Source organism: Megalobrama amblycephala, linkage group LG2 (genome assembly GCF_018812025.1).
Source record: "Megalobrama amblycephala isolate DHTTF-2021 linkage group LG2, ASM1881202v1, whole genome shotgun sequence".
NCBI classification, from domain to species: Eukaryota; Metazoa; Chordata; class Actinopteri; order Cypriniformes; family Xenocyprididae; genus Megalobrama; species Megalobrama amblycephala.
Window position 1 is genome coordinate 57,018,894 of NC_063045.1, and position 26,023 is coordinate 57,044,916.

At 37.3% G+C, this 26,023-nt stretch overlaps 1 protein-coding gene across 1 annotated transcript in view; it reads left to right on the forward strand.

Moving 5' to 3' along the window:
- Positions 1-26,023, forward strand: part of grk3 (G protein-coupled receptor kinase 3) — a 63,309-nt gene that overhangs the window by 2,610 nt on the left and 34,676 nt on the right. Inside the window, exon 2 of the mRNA XM_048181132.1 lies at positions 7,643-7,719. Coding sequence (XP_048037089.1) covers positions 7,643-7,719 — 77 coding nt within the window. The remainder of the gene's footprint in view (positions 1-7,642; positions 7,720-26,023) is intronic.

Here is a 26,023-nt window from a genome sequence, read left to right on the forward strand (position 1 = left end):
TTAAAAAGCCTATGTCACCCATTTTGTGCTGTGTTTAGTGTTTTTGAGGTTGTTCAGCACTTACTGAGGCCTGTTGGGAAAATTTCCCCGTGTGAATCAATGGCTCTTATCACCTGTAGATTTGCTCCAGGTTGAGGGTGATATTCACTGTAAACAGGTCGAAATTCTAATATTGGCTTCACATTTGGACTTGCGTACTCAATAAGGCATACAAATGCCCTTTGTTGGGGTTTTATGTGACCGTTTTAAATGGTTAGACCTTGGAAACTTAGAAGACAACAGTATTTATTGTAATGGAGTATAAATGTGTTTTCCAATGTTTCCCATCTTGTAACATTCAGTCTGCTGATATTTTCCATTCGATTAATTGACGAAATAACCGACAGATTATTGAATCATTTCATGTACATGAAACACTTGATATTAGCTAGGCATTCAACAATACTTGCCCCTCAGAAAATGAATACAGGAATCAAATGGAAATACTAAACCCATACTAAACATAACTAGATAGACCTAGTATATTTATGGTATTATGGTCTTTGTTGGAGTTGATTCTACCTGTTCTCTCTGATATCATGTTAAAGTCTCTTGTGTCTATTGGATTTTTTTTTATTGCCACTGTCCGAAAACCGTAAAAGTGATAAATTGGCTATGCCGTCACTTTTTATGTAGTTATTTGGCCGTTTACAATCCTATCGGGAGACTGAACAGTGAACACTGTAAATGTTGTTTAAACCTGCTTTTGGTAACAAACCGAGGCCAAAGCAAAAGGAAATGGTATTTCAGATTTCATAGTTTGCTCATCTCATGGGATCACTATGGTGATATGACTGTCAGTTTACAATGTAAAGCCTGTAGTTCAACACAAAGGTTTTATTGTACAGTTTACATGAACGTGTCTCGATATAGACTGTGCATTCGTGGAATTGCAGTAGTTGGAATGTTTTTAAAGTTTATATAACACTTAAAAGTGATTAGTGATCTCTCAGTGCAGCTCAGGGCTCAACACTAAGCATTTTTTTCTGCTGGGCCAGCAGTGGTTCAAATTTTGTGGCCCCACCATAAAAAAGTAATTAATGAATAAAATAAAATGAGTATTGTTTTTGTTAGGGATGGGTATTTTTCAAAAATATTGTATTTGAATATTTGGACTTCGATTATTGTAAAGAATGGTTATTGCTTTTATATTGTTTCACGTTCATGTTGAGAAAAAAGAATATCCACTTGCTCGGTGTGCTAAGTAGGACTGCGTATCGATACAGATGTCCCGATTTAATTCCGATTCAATATTATCGATTTAGGGCTGGGCGATATGACCAAAATCTTATATCGCGATATGAGTATTTTTATATCATGATAATGATATATATCACAATATAGTTATTTTTGCTTTAAATAAGATTACATTTGCGCATTTTGAGAGAGAAAGAACATCACTCACGCCGTTTTTTGAAATTGTGTCTCACAGAAATTAATGATTTGATCTAATGATTTGTGTGGAATAAATTACTCTTTCAACCAACATGCTATAGTGCATAATTGTTTGCAGAATTTCTTACATTATAAACGCAAAACCTGCTGGAAATTATGCACATTCCGAAATTCGGGCCCTGATGATGGTGATAATAATAATATAATGTATTGCTATTGTTATTATATTCAAGTTTTTTTGCTTCCTAAAAACACCAGTGTGACTGTGATGTGGACTGATACACTATTACAACTAAAAAGAGGTTTTGAGTCCACTTTAAAGTCTAGGTACAAGTCAGTGCAAAGGATTTATTCTGTTCAATTCGGTCAAAACACTTTGGTTCAAAGTGTCCAGATTGATGCACTTAAAGGTGCCATTGAATTGAAAATTGAATTTACCTCGGCATAGTTGAGTAACAAGAGTTCAGTACATGGAAATGACATACAGTGAGTCTCAAACTCCATTGTTTCCTCCTCCTTATATAAATCTCATTTGTTTAAAAGACCTCCGAAGAACAGGCGAATCTCAACATAACACTGACTGTTACTAGCAGTCGGGGTGTACGCCCCCAATATTTGCATATGCCAGCCCATGATCGAGGCATTACACAAGGGCAGCCAGTATTAACATCTGGATCTGTGCACAGCTGAATCATCAGACTAGGTAAGCAAGAAAGGACAACAGCGAAAACTGACAGATGGAGCGATAATAACTGACATGTTCCAAGATAACATGATATTTTTAGTGATATTTGTAAATTGTCTTTCTAAATGTTTCATTAGCATGTTGCTAATGTACTGTTAAATGTGGTTAAAGTTACCATCGTTTATTACTGTATTCATGGATACGAGAGCCGTCGCTATTTTCATTTTTAAACACTTGCAGTCTGTATAATGCATGAACACAACTTCATTCTTTATAAATCTCTCCAACTGTGTAGCATTAGCCATTAGCCACGGAGCACTATCAAACTCATTCAGAATCAAATGTAAACATCCAAATAAATACCATAATTACGCGATTACACATGCTGCATGACGAACACTTTGTAAAGATCCATTTTGAGGGTTATATTATCTGTGTGAACTTTGTTTATGCAGTGATAGAGTCGAGAGCTCGGGAGAGGGTGGAGAGCGCGAGCAATTAAAGGGGCCGCAGCCTGAATCGGCGCATTTCTAATTATGCCTCAAAATAGGCAGTTAAAAAAATTAATAAAAAAAAATCTATGGGGTATTTTGAGCTGCAACTTCACAGACACATTCAGGGGACACCTTAGACTTATATTACATCTTGTAAAAAAAACGTTCTATGGCACCTTTAACTTTACAATGTACCAGTCTCCAGACATTGGTAAAGATATATTAATTTTGTTGATTTAATTGTTATTAAATGTAAAGTTGCATGCATTAACCTCAGTGTCCATGACCTTTGTTTTTCTAGCATGCAGATAGTTTAAAACAGTGCCACATTGAGCTTTAAAGAAATTTTTGCTTGTGTGATAAACTAAAACATTGAATTAAGATATACTCTAAAACCTTAATCCAAAAAAATCTTTCATGCATTTTAACGGATTAGTTCACTTCAGAATTAAAATTTCATCCAAGATTTTTGTCTTTCTTCCTCAGTTAAAAAGAAATGAAGATTTTTGAGGAAAACATTCCAGGATTTTTCTCCATATAGTGGACTTCAACAGTTACTAATGGGTTAAAGGTCTAAATTACAGTTTCAATGCAGCTTCAAAGGACTCTACACGATCCCAGCCGAGGAATAAGGGACATTTTCTCAAAAAAAAAAAAAAAAAAAAAAGTATATACTTTTTAACCATAAATGCTCGTCTTGCACTGCTCTGCGATGTGCCACACATTACGTAATCACACTGGAGGCGGAAGTACCGCGTTAGGGTGAAAAACTCCTCTCATTTTCTCCTCCAAATTCAAAATCGTCCGTCATCATTGTTTTACCCTTTTTTCTTTTTTGTAAAGAGCATTTGACTTAGTCTTTGCATGTTTGCTTTGTAAATACTTGCTCGGTACTTCCACCTCGGTACGCGTGACCTTTCCAATGCGATTACGTAATCCGTGGCACATCGCAGAGCTAGTTAAAAAATATATAATTTTTTTTATTTTACAAAATGGCCGATCATTTCGCAAGATAAGACCCTTATTCCTCGTCTGGGATCATGTAGAGCCCTTTGAATCTGCACTGAAACTGCAATTTGGACCTTCAACCCGTTGGAAACTGTTGAAGTCCGCTATATGGAGAAAAATCCTGGAATGTTTTCCTCAAAAACCTTACATTCTTTTCGACTGAAGAAAGACATAAACATCCTGAATGACATGGGGGTGAGTAAATTCTGAAGTGAACTAATCCTTTAAGTGCTTAATTTTATTACTGAATCTTTCAGATTACCTCCCAGTTATTTATACAGCTGATCCTTAGTGATTGTCACCATTGTAAACCCAACATATAGACCTGCGAAAGCATTCAACCAGGCGTTTTTGAAGAATGAGCTGGCCAGCATCAGAACAGAGCCACAGTAAACTCGCAGTGAGATTAATTTACGGTTAATCATCTTCCTTCCTACGCCAAGGCTAATATAAACGTCTCTCTCTGGGCCGAAATGATGCATGTGCCGGTGGGCTATTTAGCCTCCCCGGATGATGTGGTAATGCGCGGTATGAATTTGAAACGATAACGGGTTGGCTTTTCCGTTCGACAAATGGTAAACCATACATCCGCTCTTCATTGTGATTAGTCTGCTTTAGTGTCTCTGTTTGCTCTGAGGGATTACTGTAGTCCGCAGCAGGGCGGCATTACCACAGATCGAGTGAAAGCATTAGCCATTGACATCAGTGTCCCCATCATTAGCATTATTACGGGCTCCATAAGCTTTGTGCCACTCCCAGCTGCACCTTCTGACTAACACAAGCCGTTTAACATCAAACTCTCCTTGTGACATTCGACTGCTTGTATGTTATGTTATGTTATTCCGTAAGCTACTGTGGCGTAAGAGAACCATATCAATATCCCATATTGGCGGCGGTAATGATCCAGTGTGCATAAAAGCATAAGCTGATGGTACAATAAAGGCATTTGTTAATAAATAGAAGGTACTTTGTCCTTTGCCAGCAGAGAAAGTAGCGGCGGAGAGAGATAGCGCGGCTCTGCTACATTCTCCTCGGGCCAGTCGCGAGCCCGCTGGCAGAGAGGTGAGATTTTGACAGCATGACTGGAAGTGTTTGAGGAGCTGGCAGGATTGTTTGACAGCGAGACGAGTGGAAGAGACTGGAGATTGTTTCAGTCACGTAGACGTTGGACCGTGGGACGGAACTGATGCGATTGCAGACAGACAGAGGAAGAGATGAATGTGTCTGAATCCAGAGAGAGAGAGAGACAGGCACCAAGGGGTCGAGGATGTTGTGGTTGAATGCAATTTCTCTTGCACGGGTGCAATCCTGCATTTTAAATTGCATCCATTAGTCAGTGGTTTTGAACTAGTTACCACTTTTGAGATACTAAAGGCCAGTTAATGTGTCATAATAATGTAGGCCAGGCGATAAAATATGAATGCGCTGCGTGAGTAAAACATGTAGTCATTAATAAATGAGAAGTTTGTTTATGTCTTTAAAGGGCTCATTGCAGGCTTGAGGTTTCAGCCACTCAAGTGTATGGTTTATAAGTGCTCCAGATATCAGCTTTTGGTTTTTACAGTAATGTGTCAGGTCATTTACTAGGGCAGGGCGCTAAAATGTTGCTTTTAAGCCTATATTGAGCCGATATAGCTCTATTTATGTATCAGCTCAGAAATTACTTGAAAGGGTGGGTTTTCAGCATGTTTAATGCATGAAATAGACTAAATATTGAATTATTTTATTTTACATGCATCAACATAACAAATGACGAAATGCATGACTAGAAAAATAGTCTGTAGATGCATTTGAAATAACTAATCATCTTGTAATGAATGTCATTTCAGTTCTACTTTCTGATTATGAATTATCATATGCAGTAAAAGTCAACAATACTCTAGCACTGTTTTACCACAAACTCAACTGACTGGCTTCTCTCCTGTATGATTTCATATGAGTCTCTTCAGACTGCAGAACTGTACACTTTTTTTTTTTTTTTTCCTACCTGAACTTCTTTCCACAAATTGATCATATAAATAAAAACAGTATAAACAAAAATTAATAATAGTTTTAAGTCTTAAGTGCAAACAATAAGTGCAACCATAATCAAAGTACTCTCTCAATGTTCAAAGTGCAATTAGAGACCACATTTTTCTTCAAGCATGATACTGAGCTAAGAGATAGTTACAACTATACAGCCCAGCCTAAGATAGCTTTCATATTGGGAAATATTTGCATGCATCAGGGAGCCGCTTTCAAAATGCGGGTATTGCATTTATGTTTGAATGCGCGCTCATCATGTTTTACTTTCATTTCTGATTTCACAATCGCGCGTACTCTGTGATTAGGGAGCAGTGGTGCTGAGCACGCTTTCTACATAAGACTTTTGTAAGATGCTTGGAAGCTCTGTTGTGCAACGAATCCTCTGCCATGGCCTTGTCAGTCATCTCATCACATGCTCTCGTCACGTGATCAGTGAACTCTGATTCCTGCTGCACTATGTATGACTCTACTGCTTATGTTGGATGAGCTAGATGGCATTGAAGCGAACGTTACCCAACTGAATTAAATGGTTTTTATTTCTGTGAAAAGCAAAACAACAGTGGAGGCGTAATGTAAATGTATTGTAATTACGTTTAATGTAAATGTAAATTACACCTTCATGGCAATTTCACAAGACGGCTTTTCACCTCGATGAGAAATCTCATCACATTTTAATCTCACAAGATCTTTCATCACACCCTTAGTATTTAGCTTTGTATGCTACTGTTCAAAGTTTTGGGGTTAATAAGATTTTTATGTTTTTGAAAGGTCTCTTATTCTTTCCAAGGCTGCATTTATTTGATCACAAATAAAGGAAAAACAGTAATATTGTGAAAAAATATTATTACAATTTAAAAGAACTGGTATCTATTTTAATATATTTTAAAATCTAATTTATTCCTGTGATATTAAAGCTGAATTTTCAGCATCATTACTCCAGTCTTCAGTGTCACATGATCCTTCAGAAATCATTCTATAATATAGAATATATTATAATATATATATAATAGAATAGAATATAGAATATAATATTCTATTCTGATTTGCTGCTCAAGAAACATGTGGTGCTTCATATTTCTGTGGAAATGTTTTTTTTTTTTTTTTTTTTTTAGGATTGATGCATAGTAGGTACAAAAGAACAGCATTTATTTGAAATGGAAATCTTTTGTAACATTATAAATGTATTTGCCGCCACCATTAATGTAATGTGTTGTTGCTGAATAAAAGTATATACTATTTTACTGACCACAAAATATATTTTTTTTATTTTTATGAACATTTTTGAATAATGATAAAAATGAGTTGTTGAATTGGAGCCATGAATTTATTCATTGAAACGGATCAAAGTTTCCAATGCCATTTTTGCACACTGTCTTTAGGAAACTTAACAGCCAAATATAAATTGCATGATTTCTTTGTGATATTCACAATATTGCTTAATTTTTTTTTTTATTGCCTACTAAATTATTATAAAAATGTAATGAATATTAATATATCATTGATTGCACAACCCTATTTATAATAGCAATCCTGATAGCAGCCCTGTCCATTTGCCGTAATGTGTCAGGTCACTCACTACAGGGGTGTGTGTGTCTGGTCCAGGACTGCAGGAGCATGTTTTGGGAACACCTCTATCTCCCCTGACCTGCATTCTGACTCTGTGGGGCTGTGGTTGGGTGATAATGAGCCCTTGGAGGGGGTGCTAATTGATTCAGTCTCCCAAACTTGCTGCTCATTAACACCCTCTCCCAGGGCAGCATGGCTGTGCCCTCCTTTGGGAAGCGACAGGCAGAGAATTGAGCAGGTGGTTGTGGAGAGACCTAAACTAAGGCCGGGATCGAGGTGGAAGGGCAGCGTGGGAGGCTGACTTCACCTCAGTGACTCAAATCCAGATGCCTTTCTGGGTTTCAGCTGGTGTGGGGTTTGGATGGTGTTTGTCTTGCATATAAAGTTTTGAACTAAAGTCATCTCTTTATTTTTACCCATTTTCTTGCAGTATTCGGAGTGTCATGCAGAAGTACCTGGAGGAAAGGGACGAACTGGCCTTTGACAAAATCTTCAACCAGAAGATTGGTGAGTTTTCTCAATGCTTTATGTAGCTTTCAGCCAGTTTTGCATTGCCAAAAGGTCAGAAATTCTTAATGTCATCATTTCAGCTTTGGAAAAGGGCCATTTTTGAGGGTCCAAACGGAGTAATTCTTTGAATAAGCATCTAGAAAACACCACAGACCCTCGAGGAGGACATTTTAATCACCATGAAGTTAAATAAGGATCTTGTTCTTCCTTTTTTCTTATCTGAGTCAAAGACAGCTCTTTGTTCTTTATCACTGGCCAATATGTCTGCTTTTCTCTGTTAGTCACCTGAACAGTTAAACTCTTTGTCAGACGGCGTGCCGTACAAATGCGCTTTTGTTGTGGTTTGAAGAATGCATATGCCCAAATAACCTCAGGTACCTAAGTGAAAGCATGCTTTTTTTTCCCACTCTGCGCTTTTGGAGAAAAGGCGTTTGCTGTAATGTGTGAAGTGTGAGCTGCGAAGGCACCATGGGAGCACGGCAGTCAGCCCCAGATTTTGATTAACTTTAATTTTTACTTACTTTTGTGTCTGAAGTCCCAAGTGAGGATCTGTTTCAGTGGTTTCTCTCTCTCTCCTGACTTCTTTCGCTCACATTGCCTCCATGCATTACACAATAACATGCTGATAGTGCGTTACGTTATATGTTATGTTAGTTGATATTCTTATCGCAGACAGACATCAGAGATCAGTAAATATGAGGATGTGTTGTTAAATTATTGAATATTATTTCCACCGTCCGGCCAAACCGTTCTTGTTGCTTAACCATACCATTCCATGTCGATCTGGCCCAGTAATCTTGTCATGCCAAACCAAGATCAAGTGTAAATATAACTGGAACCATTCCTGACCGTTCTTAAAACCATTAGGCCCGCTGGTGGAAAAGCGGCTAGTATTAGAGTAGTTGTAGGCCATTGTGCCCCGAACTACCTAGATCATCTGTTTAAACGCACAACAATACAGGTATTTTATTGATCTCATGGAAGTATGAGTGGTGTTGGATGAGATACTAAAATAAAAGCAGTTGACAAGTGTCCTGCGTGCATGTGAACTCCTTCAGTACTGTTTGAAAAGCATCCCAGGATGTACCTCTTGTAGTTATGAAGCTATTCTAATATGTGGAAAATAGTAATAATAAATAATGTGTAGGTGTGTCGAGACATTTGACTGGTAGTGTTTGTATTCTTATTCATGTTTTCATAGGCTATATGTTTTTGACTGTCAGTGATGTTACAAAAGTGATACATAGTATATGACGAGTCACTCTTATTTATGGATATGTTAACAAGTGGTCTTCCTGGGTGGGAAACCTGTTTGTGGTATTTACAAATCAAACTGCTATGCGAGTGACATGTCGATGAGGCTTAGCAACAATAACAAAAAAAGCATTAATTAAATGAAAGAAGTATTTTCACTAATGCAAATATTTGAAGCTTGCAAATATTCCAGGTCCTCTCTGAAAAGAAATGTGAAGCAGGAAACCAAAGTCCGCTGCGGTGCCGCTAGTTCACCATACTGAATTTGAATGACAAATGTCTCAGTTTTGCATCTGACCAGTGGAAGGAGATAATGACTCAGGGGCTGGTTGCATAATCAGATGCTTCCCTTCTGTCTTTGTCTTTTAACCCTCGTTGCTGTGGCATTTCGTGTTTATTTGATGAACCGAATGAATAATGTTGCATGATGGCTTTTTTGAGTCAAGTCTTTCAGGTTGTGTTCAGTTGTCATAGCTGTGGCATATTGGTTTGTTGGTCTTGCGCATAACGTTAACATCCAGAAAACGTTCATATTGCATTGTTTCTCATATGATTTGTCTCTTTTTAGTAGGCCGTCTTGATTTACTGCAAAAAACTTGATTTTTCTTCCTACTGTGAAGACCCTACACTCGCTGTGATCCGCCTAGTCATATGAGACCTAATAGGGAGCAACAAGTAGCTTTTACCATTAAAATTGCATGAGAAATTAATAGAAATGAATCTTGCTTAGCAGGAGGAGATGTAGAGAACAACACGAGGATAAAAAGCTCAGGCTCAGGGGTGTCTGTTGGCCGAGAATGACAGGGGAAAATGCCATCCTCCTTCATTGATTTAATTCGGTTTGACAGTCACAGCCATGAAGACGTTCGTGTGGTAAAACTGAGCTTTTGATGTTTGACTTTATTGGCAGCAGAACTCGATTTACTGGCACATCTGGAATGGTCTAGATAATGCTGTCTGTACATGTTATAATATGAAAAGCAATAATGAATATTGAAAAATGGAGCAAAGGGGTTATTTATCCTAAGTTTAATACTTAGGATAAGATCATCAACGTTGTTCTGAATGGTTTGATTAATTTTTATTGCATTTTTTTCTCGGCATTAAAAGCTTTGAACTGATTATCAGTCCTTTTGAGACACGTGACCAATTTAGGGTTGTGACAAGACAGCTTATGAGAATGAGACCAGATGAGATTTTTACGCAATATTTTTAAGAAATCTTCAATGACGAAATGCATGACTAGAAAAATAGTCTGCAGGTGCATTTGAAATTTTTTAACTAATTATCTTGTAATTTCAGTTCTACTTTTTGAGTATGTATTATCATATGCAGTAAAACACGACAATACTCAAGCACTGTAAAAGGGTTTACCACAAACTCAACTGACTGGTTTCTCTCCTGTATGATTTCATGAGTCTCTCAGACCTTACTGACAAGCTTCTACAACTTTTGACCTCCTAATAAAAACGGTATAAATTAAATTGAATAAGAGTTGTCTCTTAGTCTTAAGTGCAAATAATAAGTGCAACCATAATCAAAGTACTCTCTCAATATTCAAAGTGCAAATAGAGACCACATTTTTCTTCTAGCATGATACAGAGTTAATTGATGGTTACAACTACACAGCCTAGCCTAAGATAGCTTTCATATTGGGAGATTGCATGCAGGGAGCTGCTTTGAAATCGCGTTTGAATGCGCGTTTAACTTTGGCGATTGCGTGTTCTCTGTGAATAGGGAGCGGCGGTGCTGAGCGCCCGTTCTACAAGGTAAGACATTTATCATATGTTAACAATCCTCCACAATGGTCTTGTCAGTCATCACGTCACTTACTCTCGTCATGTGATCAGTGAACTCTGAGTCTTGTTGCACTACGTACGACTCGTTAAATAGTTTTTATTTCTATAATAAAATGTAATAATGTAATGTAATAATGTAAACCTAATAATGTAAACTTAGCGGTGGCGTATTCTATCCAAATTTCATCCTCACACTCCCGTCATGGCCATATTACAAGACCGCATTTTGCCACGACGAGAAATCTCGTCACATTTTAAAATCTGTACATTGTAATGAGAGAAAAAACTTCATCTTCCTCCTTTAAATGTGCCAGACAAGTGTAGCTTTTCAAAGTTACCACTGTTCTCTCTCTACGCCCTCAGATTCAGTTAAATCTTTCCCCATTATAGGCCATTCAGTTAAATCTAAACCCATTCTCAAACTCTTCCACGACCTACATGCACCAAAGATCTTGCATGCTCTACAGATCGATAAGCTTGTTACATTGATGCTTTTTATTTAAGTCTGGGAAGTCACGACTAGCTGTAATAAATAATGTGGGTCGGGCAGCTCAGGTTGAAGATGAATAGCCCTGTTAGCAGAATGACATTGGTGTATCGGTGCATAGACACTTGTATGCATGTATCTGTGCAGTTTGACAGCAGTTTTTGGGCTGATGATGTCTCTCCATCCCCTCTTCATGACACATGATTTATTGGACCATGTTTGTACTCTGAAACGGAGATGCTGCACTGCAGTGCAATTCTCTCTCTCTTTGCACTCTTCTTCTCCTGTTGCTCTTTTACTTGTTAGCATGCTTCACTTTGTGGCAGGTGGCATCAATTTTGCATTTTGTGGCAAGCTAAATGTTTGCAACAAGGTCTTAAACCTGTGCAGAAATAAACTGTTGTGCTACAGTTCGAACATTAACATGACAGATGTAGATGGGATGTTCAAGGAGTAGTTTACCCAAAAGTAAACATTCTTCATCATTTAATGATTTACTCATCCTTATGTTGTTAAATAAGCATACAAGGAAATAAATAACACGCATACATTCATGCATTTGGTAGATGCTTTTATCCAAAGCAACTTACATTGCATTCAAAGTAATTTTTTTTACTGAAAGTCAAAAGAGGTTTATGTCTGTCTTTCTTCAGTCGAAAAGAAATTAATGTTTTTGAGGAAAACATTCCAGAATTTTTCTCCATATAGGAGACTTCAACAGTTAACAGGTTAAAGGTTCAAATGTCAGTTTCAGTGCAGCTTCATAGGACTCTACATGATCCCAGCCAAGGAATAAGGGTCTTATCTAGAGAAACGATCGTCATTTTCTAAAATAAATAAATAAATAAACATTTATATACTTTTTAACCACGTTGGAAAGGTCACGCGTGATGTTAGTGGAAAAACAAAAACATCTAATTTTCTCCTCCAACTTAAAAATCGTCCGACATTGTTGTTTTACCTTTTTTTGTAAAGGCTGTTTGACATAATCTTTGCATGTTTGTTTTGTAAACACTGGATCGGTACTTCCGCATACATCACGCGTGACCTTTCCAACGTGATTACGTAATGTGTGAAATTGTGGACGAACATCGCAGAGCTAGTGCATGACAAGCATATGTGGTTAAAAAGTATATTAATTTTAAACAACTTTTTAGAAAATGACAGATTGTTTCGCTAGATAAGACCCTTATTCCTCGACTGGGATCGTGTAGAGATCTTTGAAGCTGCGATTTGTACCTTCAACCTGTTGCATCCCAGTGAAGACCACTATATGGAGAAAATCCTGGAATGTTTTACTCAGAAACCTTAATGTATTTTCGACTGAAGAAATTTTAAACTAAAAAGTCCTGTCAGGGTCATCCATAACAGGCGAAAATACCACCAATAGCTGTGATTGCTCTGCTGTGAGTCAGAGTACTTGTTTATGATACACAACCAGATGAGCAGTCTCTTCATTTCCTGGCCCACCCCCCTTCAGAACCATCACTTATCATGCAGACCCCGCCTCCCTCTTTATCGTCAGTAATGGTTTCACGATGACAGGCCAGAGCTGTCAAAGGACACAGTACACGCCGTCCCCGAGCGCACACATCGTAAAACCATCCTCGTATCTCTGCAATCGCTTTCAGCCAGTCGGCTGTCATTTATTCTGCTGCATGCGTCTCATGGCTTTGATGCCTGAGGGAGGCGTTCACAGCTCCTATTGATCTCCCTAACGTTCCGATCTGTTGTTATGATGTTATTCCTCTATCTGCCCTCCTCCTGGTTTCTTCATTTGTGTTCTGCCTGTCCACCCCTCCTCCTCCCTCATTCACATCTCCCTTTCTCTCTCTCTCTCTCTCTCTCTCTCTCTCTCTCGTTCCATCTGTCAGAGTTCTGGAATGGATGTTTGAGAGTTTTGTGTTGCCTAGCAACTGCGGTTGCCATGGGAACGGCAAAGATAATCTTTGTTTGCTTTGGCGATCGGGAAAATGAAATTAAAGGATGAATTAAAGAAGGAAATAGATGATTTCCATTCAAACAAAGCAAATAAAACCCCTTATAGATTATACTCCAATACAATAGTAGGATAATTACACCCATCTTCTTTCTGGCCCGAGGCTGGCGGCTCTGATTGGCTGGATTGATCGATCTGCCTATTAACAGTTTAGGTTTCATTTTCCCTGTGTTTAGATGCATGTTTAGCCCTTGTCTGTAATGCTAGTGTGATGCGTGCCCGAAAGTGCAACATATTGATGCGTGTCCTTTATTAGCGAGTCAGAGCGCCTGTACCCAGATGTGTTTGTGTGTGAGTGACTTCATGCATACGTGTGCATGTGTGCACTAGCATTGCGTTAATTGACAGTTCTTTGATCCACCAGCTTCTGTTAATTGCTCTGGGATTTGGAGAATTAATTGGCCAGTCAATGTCATTATTTCCACCCCACTCGCCCTCGTCTCTCTTTGGCTTACACCAGGGATGCTCAAATTACGCAGCTTGAGGGACACTTTTAGAAAATGCAGGGTGAGCGGGGTCAGTGAATAAAATGACCTGGTAATATTGGTTAAGTGTGCAGTAACTAGGGATGGGTATCGTTAAGGATTTAACGGTATTACTACTCTTACCGATACTGCTTATCGATCCGGTACTTTAACGGTATTCTTATCGGTACTTTTTGATATATAAATATATATATATATATAAAATAATCTGAATTAACTTTGCTTTATATTATATAGTGTCTGGCATTTTTGGTGTTTTATATAAGATACAGTAAGAACATGAACAAAGAAACAAACTGCCAAATACAATAAAACAAAGACACAAATGAAATAAAGTGCTTTCATTTGTTCTTGTGTTCATGTAAGTAATATAGACCTAGCCTATAAAAGAAATCTAAGTAAAGTAACCAAATGTAAAATAACACTGCATGGTTTTCACAGTATAAATTAATAGATTTAACTCTCATTAAAGCTAGCTATATTCAGAAGAAGTGCTGTGAGTAATTTTCTCTTTGCATTTTGTTGTTTGATTAACACTGATGGCATAATTGTCAGAAGATGACTGCTGTCACTTTAAGACAATATATATTAACACACATCGGATTTTCTCCCAGCTGTTCATGTACACTTCCGATATAAACTGCATTTAAGTAGCTAAACACAGTCTAGTCCGGTCATTTTAACATACTATTGTGTGTATTTGATCTTTTGGACGTGCACCTGAAGCCCAACGTGTAGCCTAATTTGTTTGTCTATTTGCGATCCGTTTTGAAGCGCGCGCCGCAATTCAGCCTGAGGAACAATGTCTCTTGCGCGGATTATTGTGCTTTCAACGTTTTAAACGTTGATAATAATTTTCAAACATTTACTGCAATTTAGCAACAGTAAAGACTGCATTTTACAACAATCACCGACTGTGCTGATTCTTACGTTAAGTTTGAGTTTAGGGAACGCGCGCAGCCGTGGAGAGAATGAAGGTGTGCTAGACGAAACGCGGCTAGTTTTTAATAGTTTTACCTTAGATATCTTCTTTCTGATGATCCTTGAAAGCCAACATCAAAATAAAAAATGAAATTAGCTTAATATCAAAGCACAGGCCTAAAGTGTATGCAGACGTTTAGTTTTTCAGTTCTCTCCTCAATCGTCACCATTAAACAGGGCTTTCATGTGAGCGGCTGCGCGCGCTGTAGCTCCTCTGCGTGAGCGCGATCTCTCTTCTTGCGAAAGCAAAAATGCATCATAGACAAATGTCCTAATATTATTGCATATAGAAACAGCTGGCGACTCTGGCGAGATAGAATCTGCAAGATAATGTCTATATAGTAATAATAAATGCACATGTATTCTCTTCATAATTTCTCCAGTACCGATAGCAGAACCGTTAACGTCAGAGCTTATCGATACACCGGTCTTTCAAAATTTAGCCCCGGGGTCAATTTAATACCGGTTTTCGGTACCCATCCCTAGCAGTAACTATGGCTACGTCTACACTAATCCGGATATATTTAAAAACTGAGTTTTCCTCCGCGTCCACACTATCTTTTTCAAACGTTTTTCAAAAGTTGCTCATCCACACTGAAACGTATGAAAACGCTTACATCCCCCTACTGCGCATGAGTAAAGCTTCGACCTGCGTCATTTCCGCTAGGCGTTTATTTACTTTACGGCTCTTTGAAACTTTGCGGCAATGTTGAGGAAAGGCACTGAGTTTTTTAAATGGACCGACAGTGAGGTGGAGTTGTTGCTGCGAGTAACACAGGAGTATAAAGTGGCCAAAGCAAGCGAGAATGTAGACTGGGAGACGTATCTTGGCTGAATTGGTCATATGACTGCATCACATGACTAATGTTATAAACGTATTAGTGTGGACATGGCCTATGTCTTTTACCAGCTTCATTTTTACATCAAAACTTTTGTAATAGTCTGTCTTAAAGGGATAGTTCACCCAAAAATGAATATTGTCATCAATTACTCACGCTCATATCGTTTCAAACCCGTGAGACCTTTGTCCATCTTCAGAACACAAATGAAGTTTTTTTTTTTTTGATGAAATCTGAGAGCTTTTTGTTCCTCCATTGACAGCTACGCAACTACCATTTTGACGCTTCAAAAAGTTCATAAAGAAATTGTAAAACTAATCCGTATGAATTGAGCGGTTTAGTCCAAATTTTCTGAAGAGACTCGATCACTTTATATTATGAACAAATTTAATTTAATCTTTTATTCACATATAAACATTGATCAGCGAACATAAACTCAACCGAACAAGCTTTCCGTTATGATGTAAATTTAACAAATTTTATTTACATACTTGTAAATAAAATTGCAATGCATTGTGTCCCTCACGTGCAGTCCAGGCATAGAAAAGGCAAAAATAATGGCTGGTTTGTAGTGGTGGGCTCACCTTTGAGTATAGACCAGAGCCAGTATTAATATTTGAAGGCTGCTTGTCTCTTCCCATTGCTGTGTGAACTGCTGGGAGAGGCTCTCGAGAGCTGGTTTCCAAACCTAGTGAGCAGCTTATTTTCTTCTTTTTGGCAAATTCTATGAAAACATTGCATGTATGTGGAGAAGGTAATCCCACAGTGCACTGCAACAGGGTTAGTGAAAGCAGTCCATCCTAGATGTGGAGCAAAGAGAGTAATATCAGTTGACAACACTTTAGAGTAAAGTTCAGTTAGTTAATGCTATAGGTATCATGAACGATTTATTAATCTTTTTTTTTTTTTTTTTTTTTTTTTTTTTAAACATGCACTACTATTCAATAGTTTGGGGTCAGAAAGTTTAAAGAAAAAAAAGTAATACTTTTATTCAACAAGCATGCATTAAATGGATCAAAAGTGACAGTAAAGACATACATAATGTTACAAAAGATTATGATTTCAAATAAATGCTGTTCTTTTCTACTTTCTATTCATCAAAGAATTAGGGGTGTGCACAAATAGTCAAATATTCAAAAATTCAACCTGTAATTAATATTCGAAAAATAAAAATACTATTTGAATTTACTGTGTTGCTTTGCTGGCCGTAAATGCAGTGAATCATGATAGATCCAAAACACTAAAACTTGCATTTATAACTAAATGCATTGGGTGGCGCTGTGAAGCTTGTTTAACAAGTTTATTTTATTTGATCGTCACATAATGTTGTCGCCTGCCTCGTGAAGTTTGGAATTACTTGGATGAAAATGATCTTACAAAATAGAATTACTTTTAATCAAATTAATGAAACTGAGTTATCATAATATCACCACCATATTGAGAAAGCACATGAAATCAAAACACTCGTCAAATGTCCATCACTGCATTCACGACAGGTAAGCACAGCTCTAAATTATTCCCGAGTAAGCCAAGAAGATAGTTTATCTAATAGCAAAATGATTTTAAGACATATGCTTCCTTTAAGTTTCGTTGAGGGAGATATATTTACTAACAGAAAACAAAGTGCTGCTGTTAGAAACTTAGCTTAGCATACCGTTATGCATTATCGTTATCTTTGTGTTTCTGCAACGTCTGTCAGCGCAGCTCGTTTTCTTTTTTGTTTTTCTCAACATGAACGTGTGAAACAATATAAACACGATAACCATATACTGACTCGAGTGTATTATGTACATTACGTTTTGTACAATAACTGGCGCTGTCTGCTTTATTAGTGTTTTTCCCGCTCGTGCTGCTTGAGCTTAAATGCTTTTGTTCTTTATAGTTTTTGACTAAAAGAAAACTTTAAGATATAATGTAAGCTTGTTGTGTATATTGCCTAATCGTAAGCTTGTTCTAAAATGGTTACAAAATCTTGATGAATATAAAAAAAAGTCCTTGTTTAACGTAATTTAAATAAACGAATATTGGAATATTCGTTTTTTACGAGCCCAAATATTCGAATACAATATTTTGGTACCATCCCTACAAAGAATCCTGAGAAATATGTATCATGGTTTCTACAAAATTATGCAGCACAACCGTTTTCAACTTTGATAATGAGAAATGTTTCTTGAGCAGCAAATCAGCCTATTAGAATGACACTGAAGACTGTAGTAATGATGCTGAAAATCAGCTTTGACAACATTAAAATAGAAACAGTTATTTTAAATTGTACTGTTTTTGCTTTGCTTTTGGTCAAATAAATGCAGCTTTGGTGAGATTAAGAGACTTCTTTCAAAAACATTAAAAAAAATTACTGAACCTAAACTTTTGAACGGTAGTGTATGCTAATAGCCTTTTAACATCTAAAGTTTAATTTTACATTAATGCAGTACTTTCCCACTTAACATATACATAAATTGTAAGAATATGACTAATAATGATGACTAAACAGTATAAGGTAAGGCTTATTATTAGCAGTCTCAAACTAGTTTTTGTTAATACAGTAAAGTTGATAAGTTGCGCCACCACATAAACATCTGTACATAGATCATCTGTTGTTCTTCTGTGCTTTTTCCTGCTGTTAGCAAACAGCCGCTGCGTCTCATTTCGGAGGCTGCATCCTCCGGAGGACGCATTTGAAGACTGCATACATCATCAAGGGTGTCTTATTTAAGAAAAAATAACTGTAATAAAATTGACTGTTATTCCTCATACAGTGTAAAATACTGTAATTTCTTTCTTTCTTTGCAATCTAACGGTTACTTTTCTTAAATGAGACCGCCATGATGATGTATGCAACCTTCAAATGCAACCTCCGGAGGATGCAGCCTCCAAAATGAGACGTAGCAAGCATTGCATTACCGAGTGTGCTTTTGAATTGTCGTTTGACTTGTATTTGTCGTCTGACTGCATGCATCTAACCGTGACGTCCGTACTGTGAAGGTTGGGACGAATACATGTACTATTACACCCCTAATATTTATATGTAACATTAATCTAGATGAATAAATGCTGTTAAATTGTTGTTAACATTTCTTTTAATACCTAAAAGCATTATTTGAGTATTATGACCCACACGGTGGAGACAAAAATGTGCTTCTGATTCATATATTTGTATATTCAATTTAAAAAAAAAAAAAAAAAAAATTTCAGAGAGCTCGCTCCATCACTGTTCTATGTATTTATCTGTTGAGTAATCAAGCAGTCCAAATGACCAAAATAAACATCCCTACTATGTTTTGGGTTGATTCACATCCAAACATATCCAATTTGGGCCTGATCCTCGTAAGCTTTTACGAGGTGACTGCAGGCGTTCTCTCACAGAATCAATGTCTTTTGGCTGGTCACCATGTTGTGTAGTTCTCTAATCATTTCGGCCTGTTTTCTCTTTTGTCTCTCTGCCGCAGTCTCTCGTCCTCTGTCCAGTTTTGGCCCAGAGCCCATGTGGGTTTTTACACGCTGTGGTCTGTCATACAGTTACTTTCCCAGGCAGACTTGGCCCAGTATCTGTGTATGCGCCTTTGCCCTGTAATTGCTGTGTTTATTCTTGTCGTGTGACACGGCTCTTACCAGTTATTTTCTTACCATCAGTTTTACCAATAAGATCCTGTAGGTTAGATCCTTGCGATACAGAACATCCTGTTGACTCTTGGAGAGTTTGAATGACTGTTGAGTTTGAAGCCATCACCCATTTGTCAATATGCAGCTGGAGATGTTTGCTGCTTTTCGAATTAAGCTTGTGACCTTCCTTCGAATACACAGCAGTTTGCCAAACCTTCCAGTTTGACATTGTGAGATGACAGATTGAAGAATGAGCCATAGCTTCCAAAAGAGCAAGCTTCTGCTCCAAGCTGCTCCGCCATGGGAGTTTCCCGCTGAGCAGTAGATGTCTTGGTATCCAGATGAAGAATGCCAAGTCAGTATGTTGTACCAGGGAAAAATTAACCTTACATTTATGATGCGTCATTTAAATAAGCAACTGCAACAGCAGCAGCTAGTTTGCAGAATGTGGGCTCTTGGATGAAAGGTTTGTGTTACATGACAGATGTAATAACAATAAACCGTTTGAAGAATGTCACTTTAAGCAGAAAGGAAAGTTGCATCATCTCGCAATTTGCATAAAATTACAGTCTTTATGGAAGCCACATCCGCCACCTTAATTATTATTACCTCTACCAGAAAGAAAACAATGTTAAAGTTTGTTTTCTCTAGAGTGGAAATGATCTGAGTTTAATGAGTGGCCACTGCTTTATATATATAATATGATATTTGCCTTCACTATTTTACTGTTTTATACTTTGAAGCTGAACTGTATTTTTTTTTTTTTTTTTTTATGTTAAAGTGCACCTATTAGCCTATGGATTTTTGAAAATGACCTCTCATGCAGTGTGTAATGGAGCTGTATGTGAATGTAAGCAGTCTGAAAATTTGTAAAGCTGAAAATGCATCATAAAGTTATTGTCTCTCAAGAGAAATAGTAGACTCTGAACCGCTTAAATGAGTCGTTTGTAATTCAAAGAATCAGTGGTTAAAGATAGGACAGTACCTACTTCCTCCTCAGAATCACAACCTCTAAGTGTGATTAATTATTGATGTATTTTATACAGAGTGTTCAAAATACAGTTTTGTTTTAGCTATATTGTGTACGTCTCCAGCTAACCGGCTAACTCGCGTTATTACTGTCTTACTGAAATACTTCTGCTAATCATCTGTGGCTCACTATTTCACTAAAATTGTGTCCATTAATGCAGATCGTATTTTGTTCTTACTATTTTTAGTAATGATAAAGGATAGAGCAAGATGCGTTTGACAAACTTTAATGTTACATCAATCATTCACGTTAGTGCTCGGCTAATGAATGCAATCTTATTGATACTGTTAATAATACAATTCCCACATGTGCACCGCAATAAATTAGAAATATACACATCTGTTTGTTGGACATTCACTTGTTAGTGCTGATGGTGAGGAATTACAGTTGCAACATCTCATGATGAACATCAAACTGAGTATAGTGTATCACTGAGCGTCCTGCTAAAGTTATCTTTGCGATGGAGGTTTGGGTTAAATAACTGGTTCTTTCAGTGTTTCATCATTGGACTTATATAGACTTGATATGGTCAAATCAACGCCATCATTACTGTCTTTACAGTGTGTACAATCGCTGAGCTTTAGGAAGCTCAGGAGCCGTACGCGGTAGACCAATCGCAACAGACTGAGTCATCTGGCCAATCAGATCAGAGCAGACTCGCAGAAAAGAGGGATTTAGAGAGACTGATTCAGTCTGAGTCATTTGAGAATCATTTGAAAAATGTGGTGATGTGCAGTGTATATTATGAGAAAACGAAAGTGTTTTTTGACCTTTGATGCATGTAAACCTGTTGTAGGAAACATCCTAAACAGGATTAGGAGCCTTTCACATAGCATAATAGGGGCACTTTAAAAGTTGTCTGTGCATGTTAAAGGTATAGTTCAGCCAGAAATGAAAAATGTCTTAATTTACTTACCCTCATGTTGTTCCAAACCCACATTAATTCTTCTTTCTGTAGATTCAGTGAAAGTCAGTTTTGGTCCCCAATTACTTTCATTGGGACAAAAAAAACCATCTTAAAAAATCTTCTTTTGCATTCCACAGAAGAAAGTCAGTTAAACCAGTTTGTAAAAACATGAGGAAATGATGAATGAACTTTCATTTTTGGGTGAAATATAATTTTTACACTCTAAAAAAAAAAAAAAAAGGTTGCAATGTACTGTATTAATTTAACCCTTAAAGACCTAGAGCATTTTTGGGGCTCCTGACTCGCCTGCACTTTTCTCTGGTTTTTGTAACCCATTCTAGCAGTCGGCATCACGTGTCATAAATCATTTTAAACAGGACAACTTGAAGTTTCAGTTTAGCTCATTTAAAGTGTCAACTTTACATTTATTTTGTCTGGACAATGGATAAAATTCGCCCAAAAAAAAAAAAACAACCCCAGCAAAAATCTAGTGTTTTTCAGGGTAAACTCGCACAAAACCTCATGAAGTTTGATTTTTTTATTTTTTTATTTTTTTAAAGTTGTATTTGGATGTTTTAAACTTTCAGATGAAATTTTGTATAAATTTAACAATCTCTAAGCAAGTTATAGCCATTTGTTACAATATAACTCTAGATAAAACTACAGTATTACTCTTTAGGGATAAACAGGCGTACTTTATTTATTGATAATGTGTGTCCAAAAAAGACCAGGGAGTTAAATTAATACAAAAAATGTTATATAACAGAACACTACAGAAAAAGTGACTGATTAGAGAAATATATTTTCAATCTGAACATGAATAAAAACAAATAGTGTTGCAAGTAATGAAAACAATTATGAGAATTTGAAAAGTCTTGTGCAACGAAAATAAAAACAGTGCAAAGGTTTTTTCACAAAATACACACAAAATGAGAGAGAAAAATAAGTAGTTCAACTGAACTGCTAATGTTAATGATCTTCACAAACTATAAAATAAGTATTTAGATAATATAACAACCAAACAGAGCAGTCCTGTGGCTGTACTCCTCACTGAACGTGTCACATTTGATCGCACCAGTTCACAGCGTAGAGACACTTTTGAAAACATAAATTGCAATAACTGTTTTATCCTCATTTTTGGTTCATGTTATGTCAAAGTCATGCTTTGTAATATGAGTGTTCTCATTCAAATCTGCAATTTTTGTGTTTGTTTTCATACACGCAGATACACACGCACGCAAATACTTTCACTTTGCGCTTATTCATATTTCCAAAGAAACATGACAGTATTGTGGTTTCCAATGACTAAAACCTATGTTTATTGGTTGAGATGATGATGGTTTGAACCAATCTGGGCATAGGAAGTGGGACCTAGGCATCAACAATCGTTCCTGTTTGGCTTAGTGGAACAAACCACATGCATTACCTTAACGAATCAATGCTGCAGATTTTGATGACGTAACCAGTCTCACCACGGAGCCTCTGAATGTCAGAATGAGATAAATGCGATATCACCGGAAAGCCGAGAATCTCCTCTTTACGGTACATTTTAAAGCATACAGATTGGATTTGCGGTTCGATTAAATACTTATTAAACATTTTAGAACGATGGTTCTTTTTCGGCCATCTCGGTTTTTGAGGGTTAACAGAATTTTCCATATTTATTTTTTTACAGGTGTTTTACCAGTATTTAGAATTTTGCACTTCATTGAGTTGTGTTTTAGGGTTAACGGAAATGTCCGTAAAATTACTGGATAATGTCCAGGTAACTAGGGCTGGGCGATATATCGCATGCGATTGTCACGCGCATTTCGTCAGTAAAGCCGGTTCCCTGATTACCGCGAAATCGCCATCACCTGCTTTCAAATGGAGCGGCATTTAGTAGACAGAGCCGTAGTTCACTGACAAGCTACGCAATATCGCGTTCATATCGAAGGCGATTCATCTGCGATAATGAACGCGATATTGCGTAGATTGTCAGTGAACTACGGCTCTGTCTATTAAATGCCGCTCCATTTGAAAGCAGGTGATGGCGATTTCGCGGTAATCAGGGAACCGGCTTTACTGACGAAATGCGCGTGACAATCTCATGCGATATATCGCCCAGCCCTACAGGTAACGAGCTGCCAGTACTTTTTCCGTTGTTTTACGGATGTATTTTTTACAGTGTCTTCCGTTGGTTGAATTTCCCCAAAAAGTGTGAACGCTGGCGCAATCATGAAACTATTTGTTTGGCATATGAGTGAAAACCTGTTTGACAGCAATCATTTTTGCAGTTCAGAAATTACACTCTTCAGTGCCTTGAACTTTTTTTCTTCTTTTTTTTTAATCAAGGAAGAAAAATCAGTTTCTTGCATGTTCCAAGCTGGCGCAAAACTTGGCCACTGCTCAACACGACATGTGCAACGCCTCTTGGACTGATTCATCATATATATATAGTCATGATGCTCAATACTAATAGGATTTGAACCTGAACAGAAGCTCTGGCTGCGAGTCTCAAGCCCACTCTCCATTCGGCCTGGCACGAGCATGGCGTCTTTTTGCTGTTGTTAATATTGAAACTATGCATAGGGAAGTGTTTTTTTTGTGTGTCACAGAATAAGAAAGGGAGAGGCCATGTGTGAGAAGGAGTCATGACAATTCAAATCTAAAATAAACGGACATTTGTTTGCTGAGTCTGCAGTGTGTGTATGCATGTGGGTGTGTATCCGTGTGCACTTGTGTGTGTTTAATAGGCTGTCTGTTTTTCCATGTTCCATCTTCGTACACCTTGTAAACATCACTAAGACACTCACCTTGTTGGCAAGGTATTGTAAAATAAAGACGCATTAACCTGGCCTACTAAGCTACCTCTCGCAGGCCAGCCAGGAAATGTTGGTTGTTTCCCTTTGCGATGGCCCACAGTAAACTCTAATATAGTTCCTTGTGTTTTTGGGCTGTGCGTGGGCAGTGTGGTTAGTGTTGGCCTGCACGCTTGCACGCGCATTTGAGCGTTCCTCCCCTCCTCTCATAGAGTCCCACATCTCAGTATTGATTGCACACTTTTGGGTGGCTGGTGGAAATGACAGAATCAGTTTTTGTAAAACAAGTGGTGTGGAGAGAGTCAGGCCTTCTATTTGTCCCCTCAATGTTTATGTAGCTTTTAGGCTCATTTGATAATGCTTTCAACTGCTAATGAGACTCTAGCACTCTCAGCTACTTCTGCTTCTGCCAGATGCTTTTATCCAATGCATTGCATTCAGAGTATACATTTGATCAGTTCATGCAGGGCCCTATGATTTCAGCGTTGCATAAAACGCAGACGGAATCGAGGAATCCAGCATGTAATTTACTGTATAACGAGGAATGTCAAGGAATTTGTCAAATTTGATGAATAAATAAAAAGTAGGTCACCACACTTAAATCAAATCGTGATATAGACTAGTGCAGTGGATCTCAGCCTGCGGCCCGTCACGAATGCAAATGTGGCCCATGATATGCCGACCACATTGAAAAAATAAATTTCAGTTTTACAATTTATTTTTGTTTTTAAATTAAATTAAAATGGATTAAATTAATATAAGTTTGAACTATAAATTATTTTTTTGTACTGATAGGCTACTCAGTTAACGAACACTTACAAGTGCGCGCTTTGGCAGACTTCCATTAGTAGCCATTGTTTTTGTAAATTTAGGGATTAAAATGGACACATTTGTTATTAGCACTCTGAGGTCTAAAAACGCGCCGGCGCGTTTTGCAGGTTTTTTTTCACATTGCAGCAAAACAGACTTAAAATACTCTGTCATTTGTTGTCATAGAGACATAAGTAATGCATCAATTGAAACTATAGAATATTTCCTTTTATTTGTATACACTCAGAGTAAAAACAAAATGTTGTGCTTTTTGTAAAATAAAGAAAACTAACATGATGCGTGATCTCTCATCTCCCTCTGAACGAAGTCCAATCTGATAGTTCTCAGAAAATGAAGTGTAACTTAGTGAATACTAATCACAAAAAATTCATACTTATGTCTAACAAAACGTTGAAATGTCAGGTTTTAAATCGTGCAAGTCAAATCGAAAACAAACATTCTGTGTTTATGTAATCTGTATGAAAAGAGAGCCATGTCAGAAGTCCGTGATTCAGCTCATTACCCACTAATGCGGCCACGCCCACGGAGCCAGCGCTATTCACAGGCAAATTCAGAGACAACACATGCATTCATCATCTCAATCGTGTATTTATTGCCTTGAAAATTGTTTATCTGGATGAAAAAGCCATGGTTAGCGATCTCTGGAAGACATGCAGTAAATTCCTGTTTGTTTTCTTCTATTGATAAGTTTTAAGTGAGTTTTTGTTTCTTTAGCGCCCTCCGGCTGTAGTATGAATTGGTAAACACCATTCATGGAATATCGTCTTCTTCTTAGGTGAATTTGTGGACTAAAATGCACAGAGCGCCCTCCAGCTGCAGTATGAATTGCAAACACCAGCGCTCATAGAGATAACAATGAATATTAAATAAAAAAATAACTCCTCTGTATAGAAAATTGACATAAACATATGAGAATCCTATATTTCTCCAAATGTGCATGCTTTTAAACTAAAAGCCTATATTCAGACTCTTTGCATCACAGAAATACATTATATTTTAAAGTATAATATAAAACCATTATTTTATATTGTAATAACATTTTTCTGTATGTTTCATATACCATGATGAGGTTGAGACATCACAGAAGTTTTTTTTCACAGCCTACCTGACTGAAATGCCTCATTAATATGCAAGTCTTTTCAGGTCATTACTATTCAATTCTTTTGTCTTCACAGGTGAGAATGAGCCATTATTCATGGAGATTCACGCCTCCTCGCATACCGTGTTTCTTGGCAAAAAGTGTCTTACAAAAACTAAATCAGTATATTGTTATAAATGAAAGAGT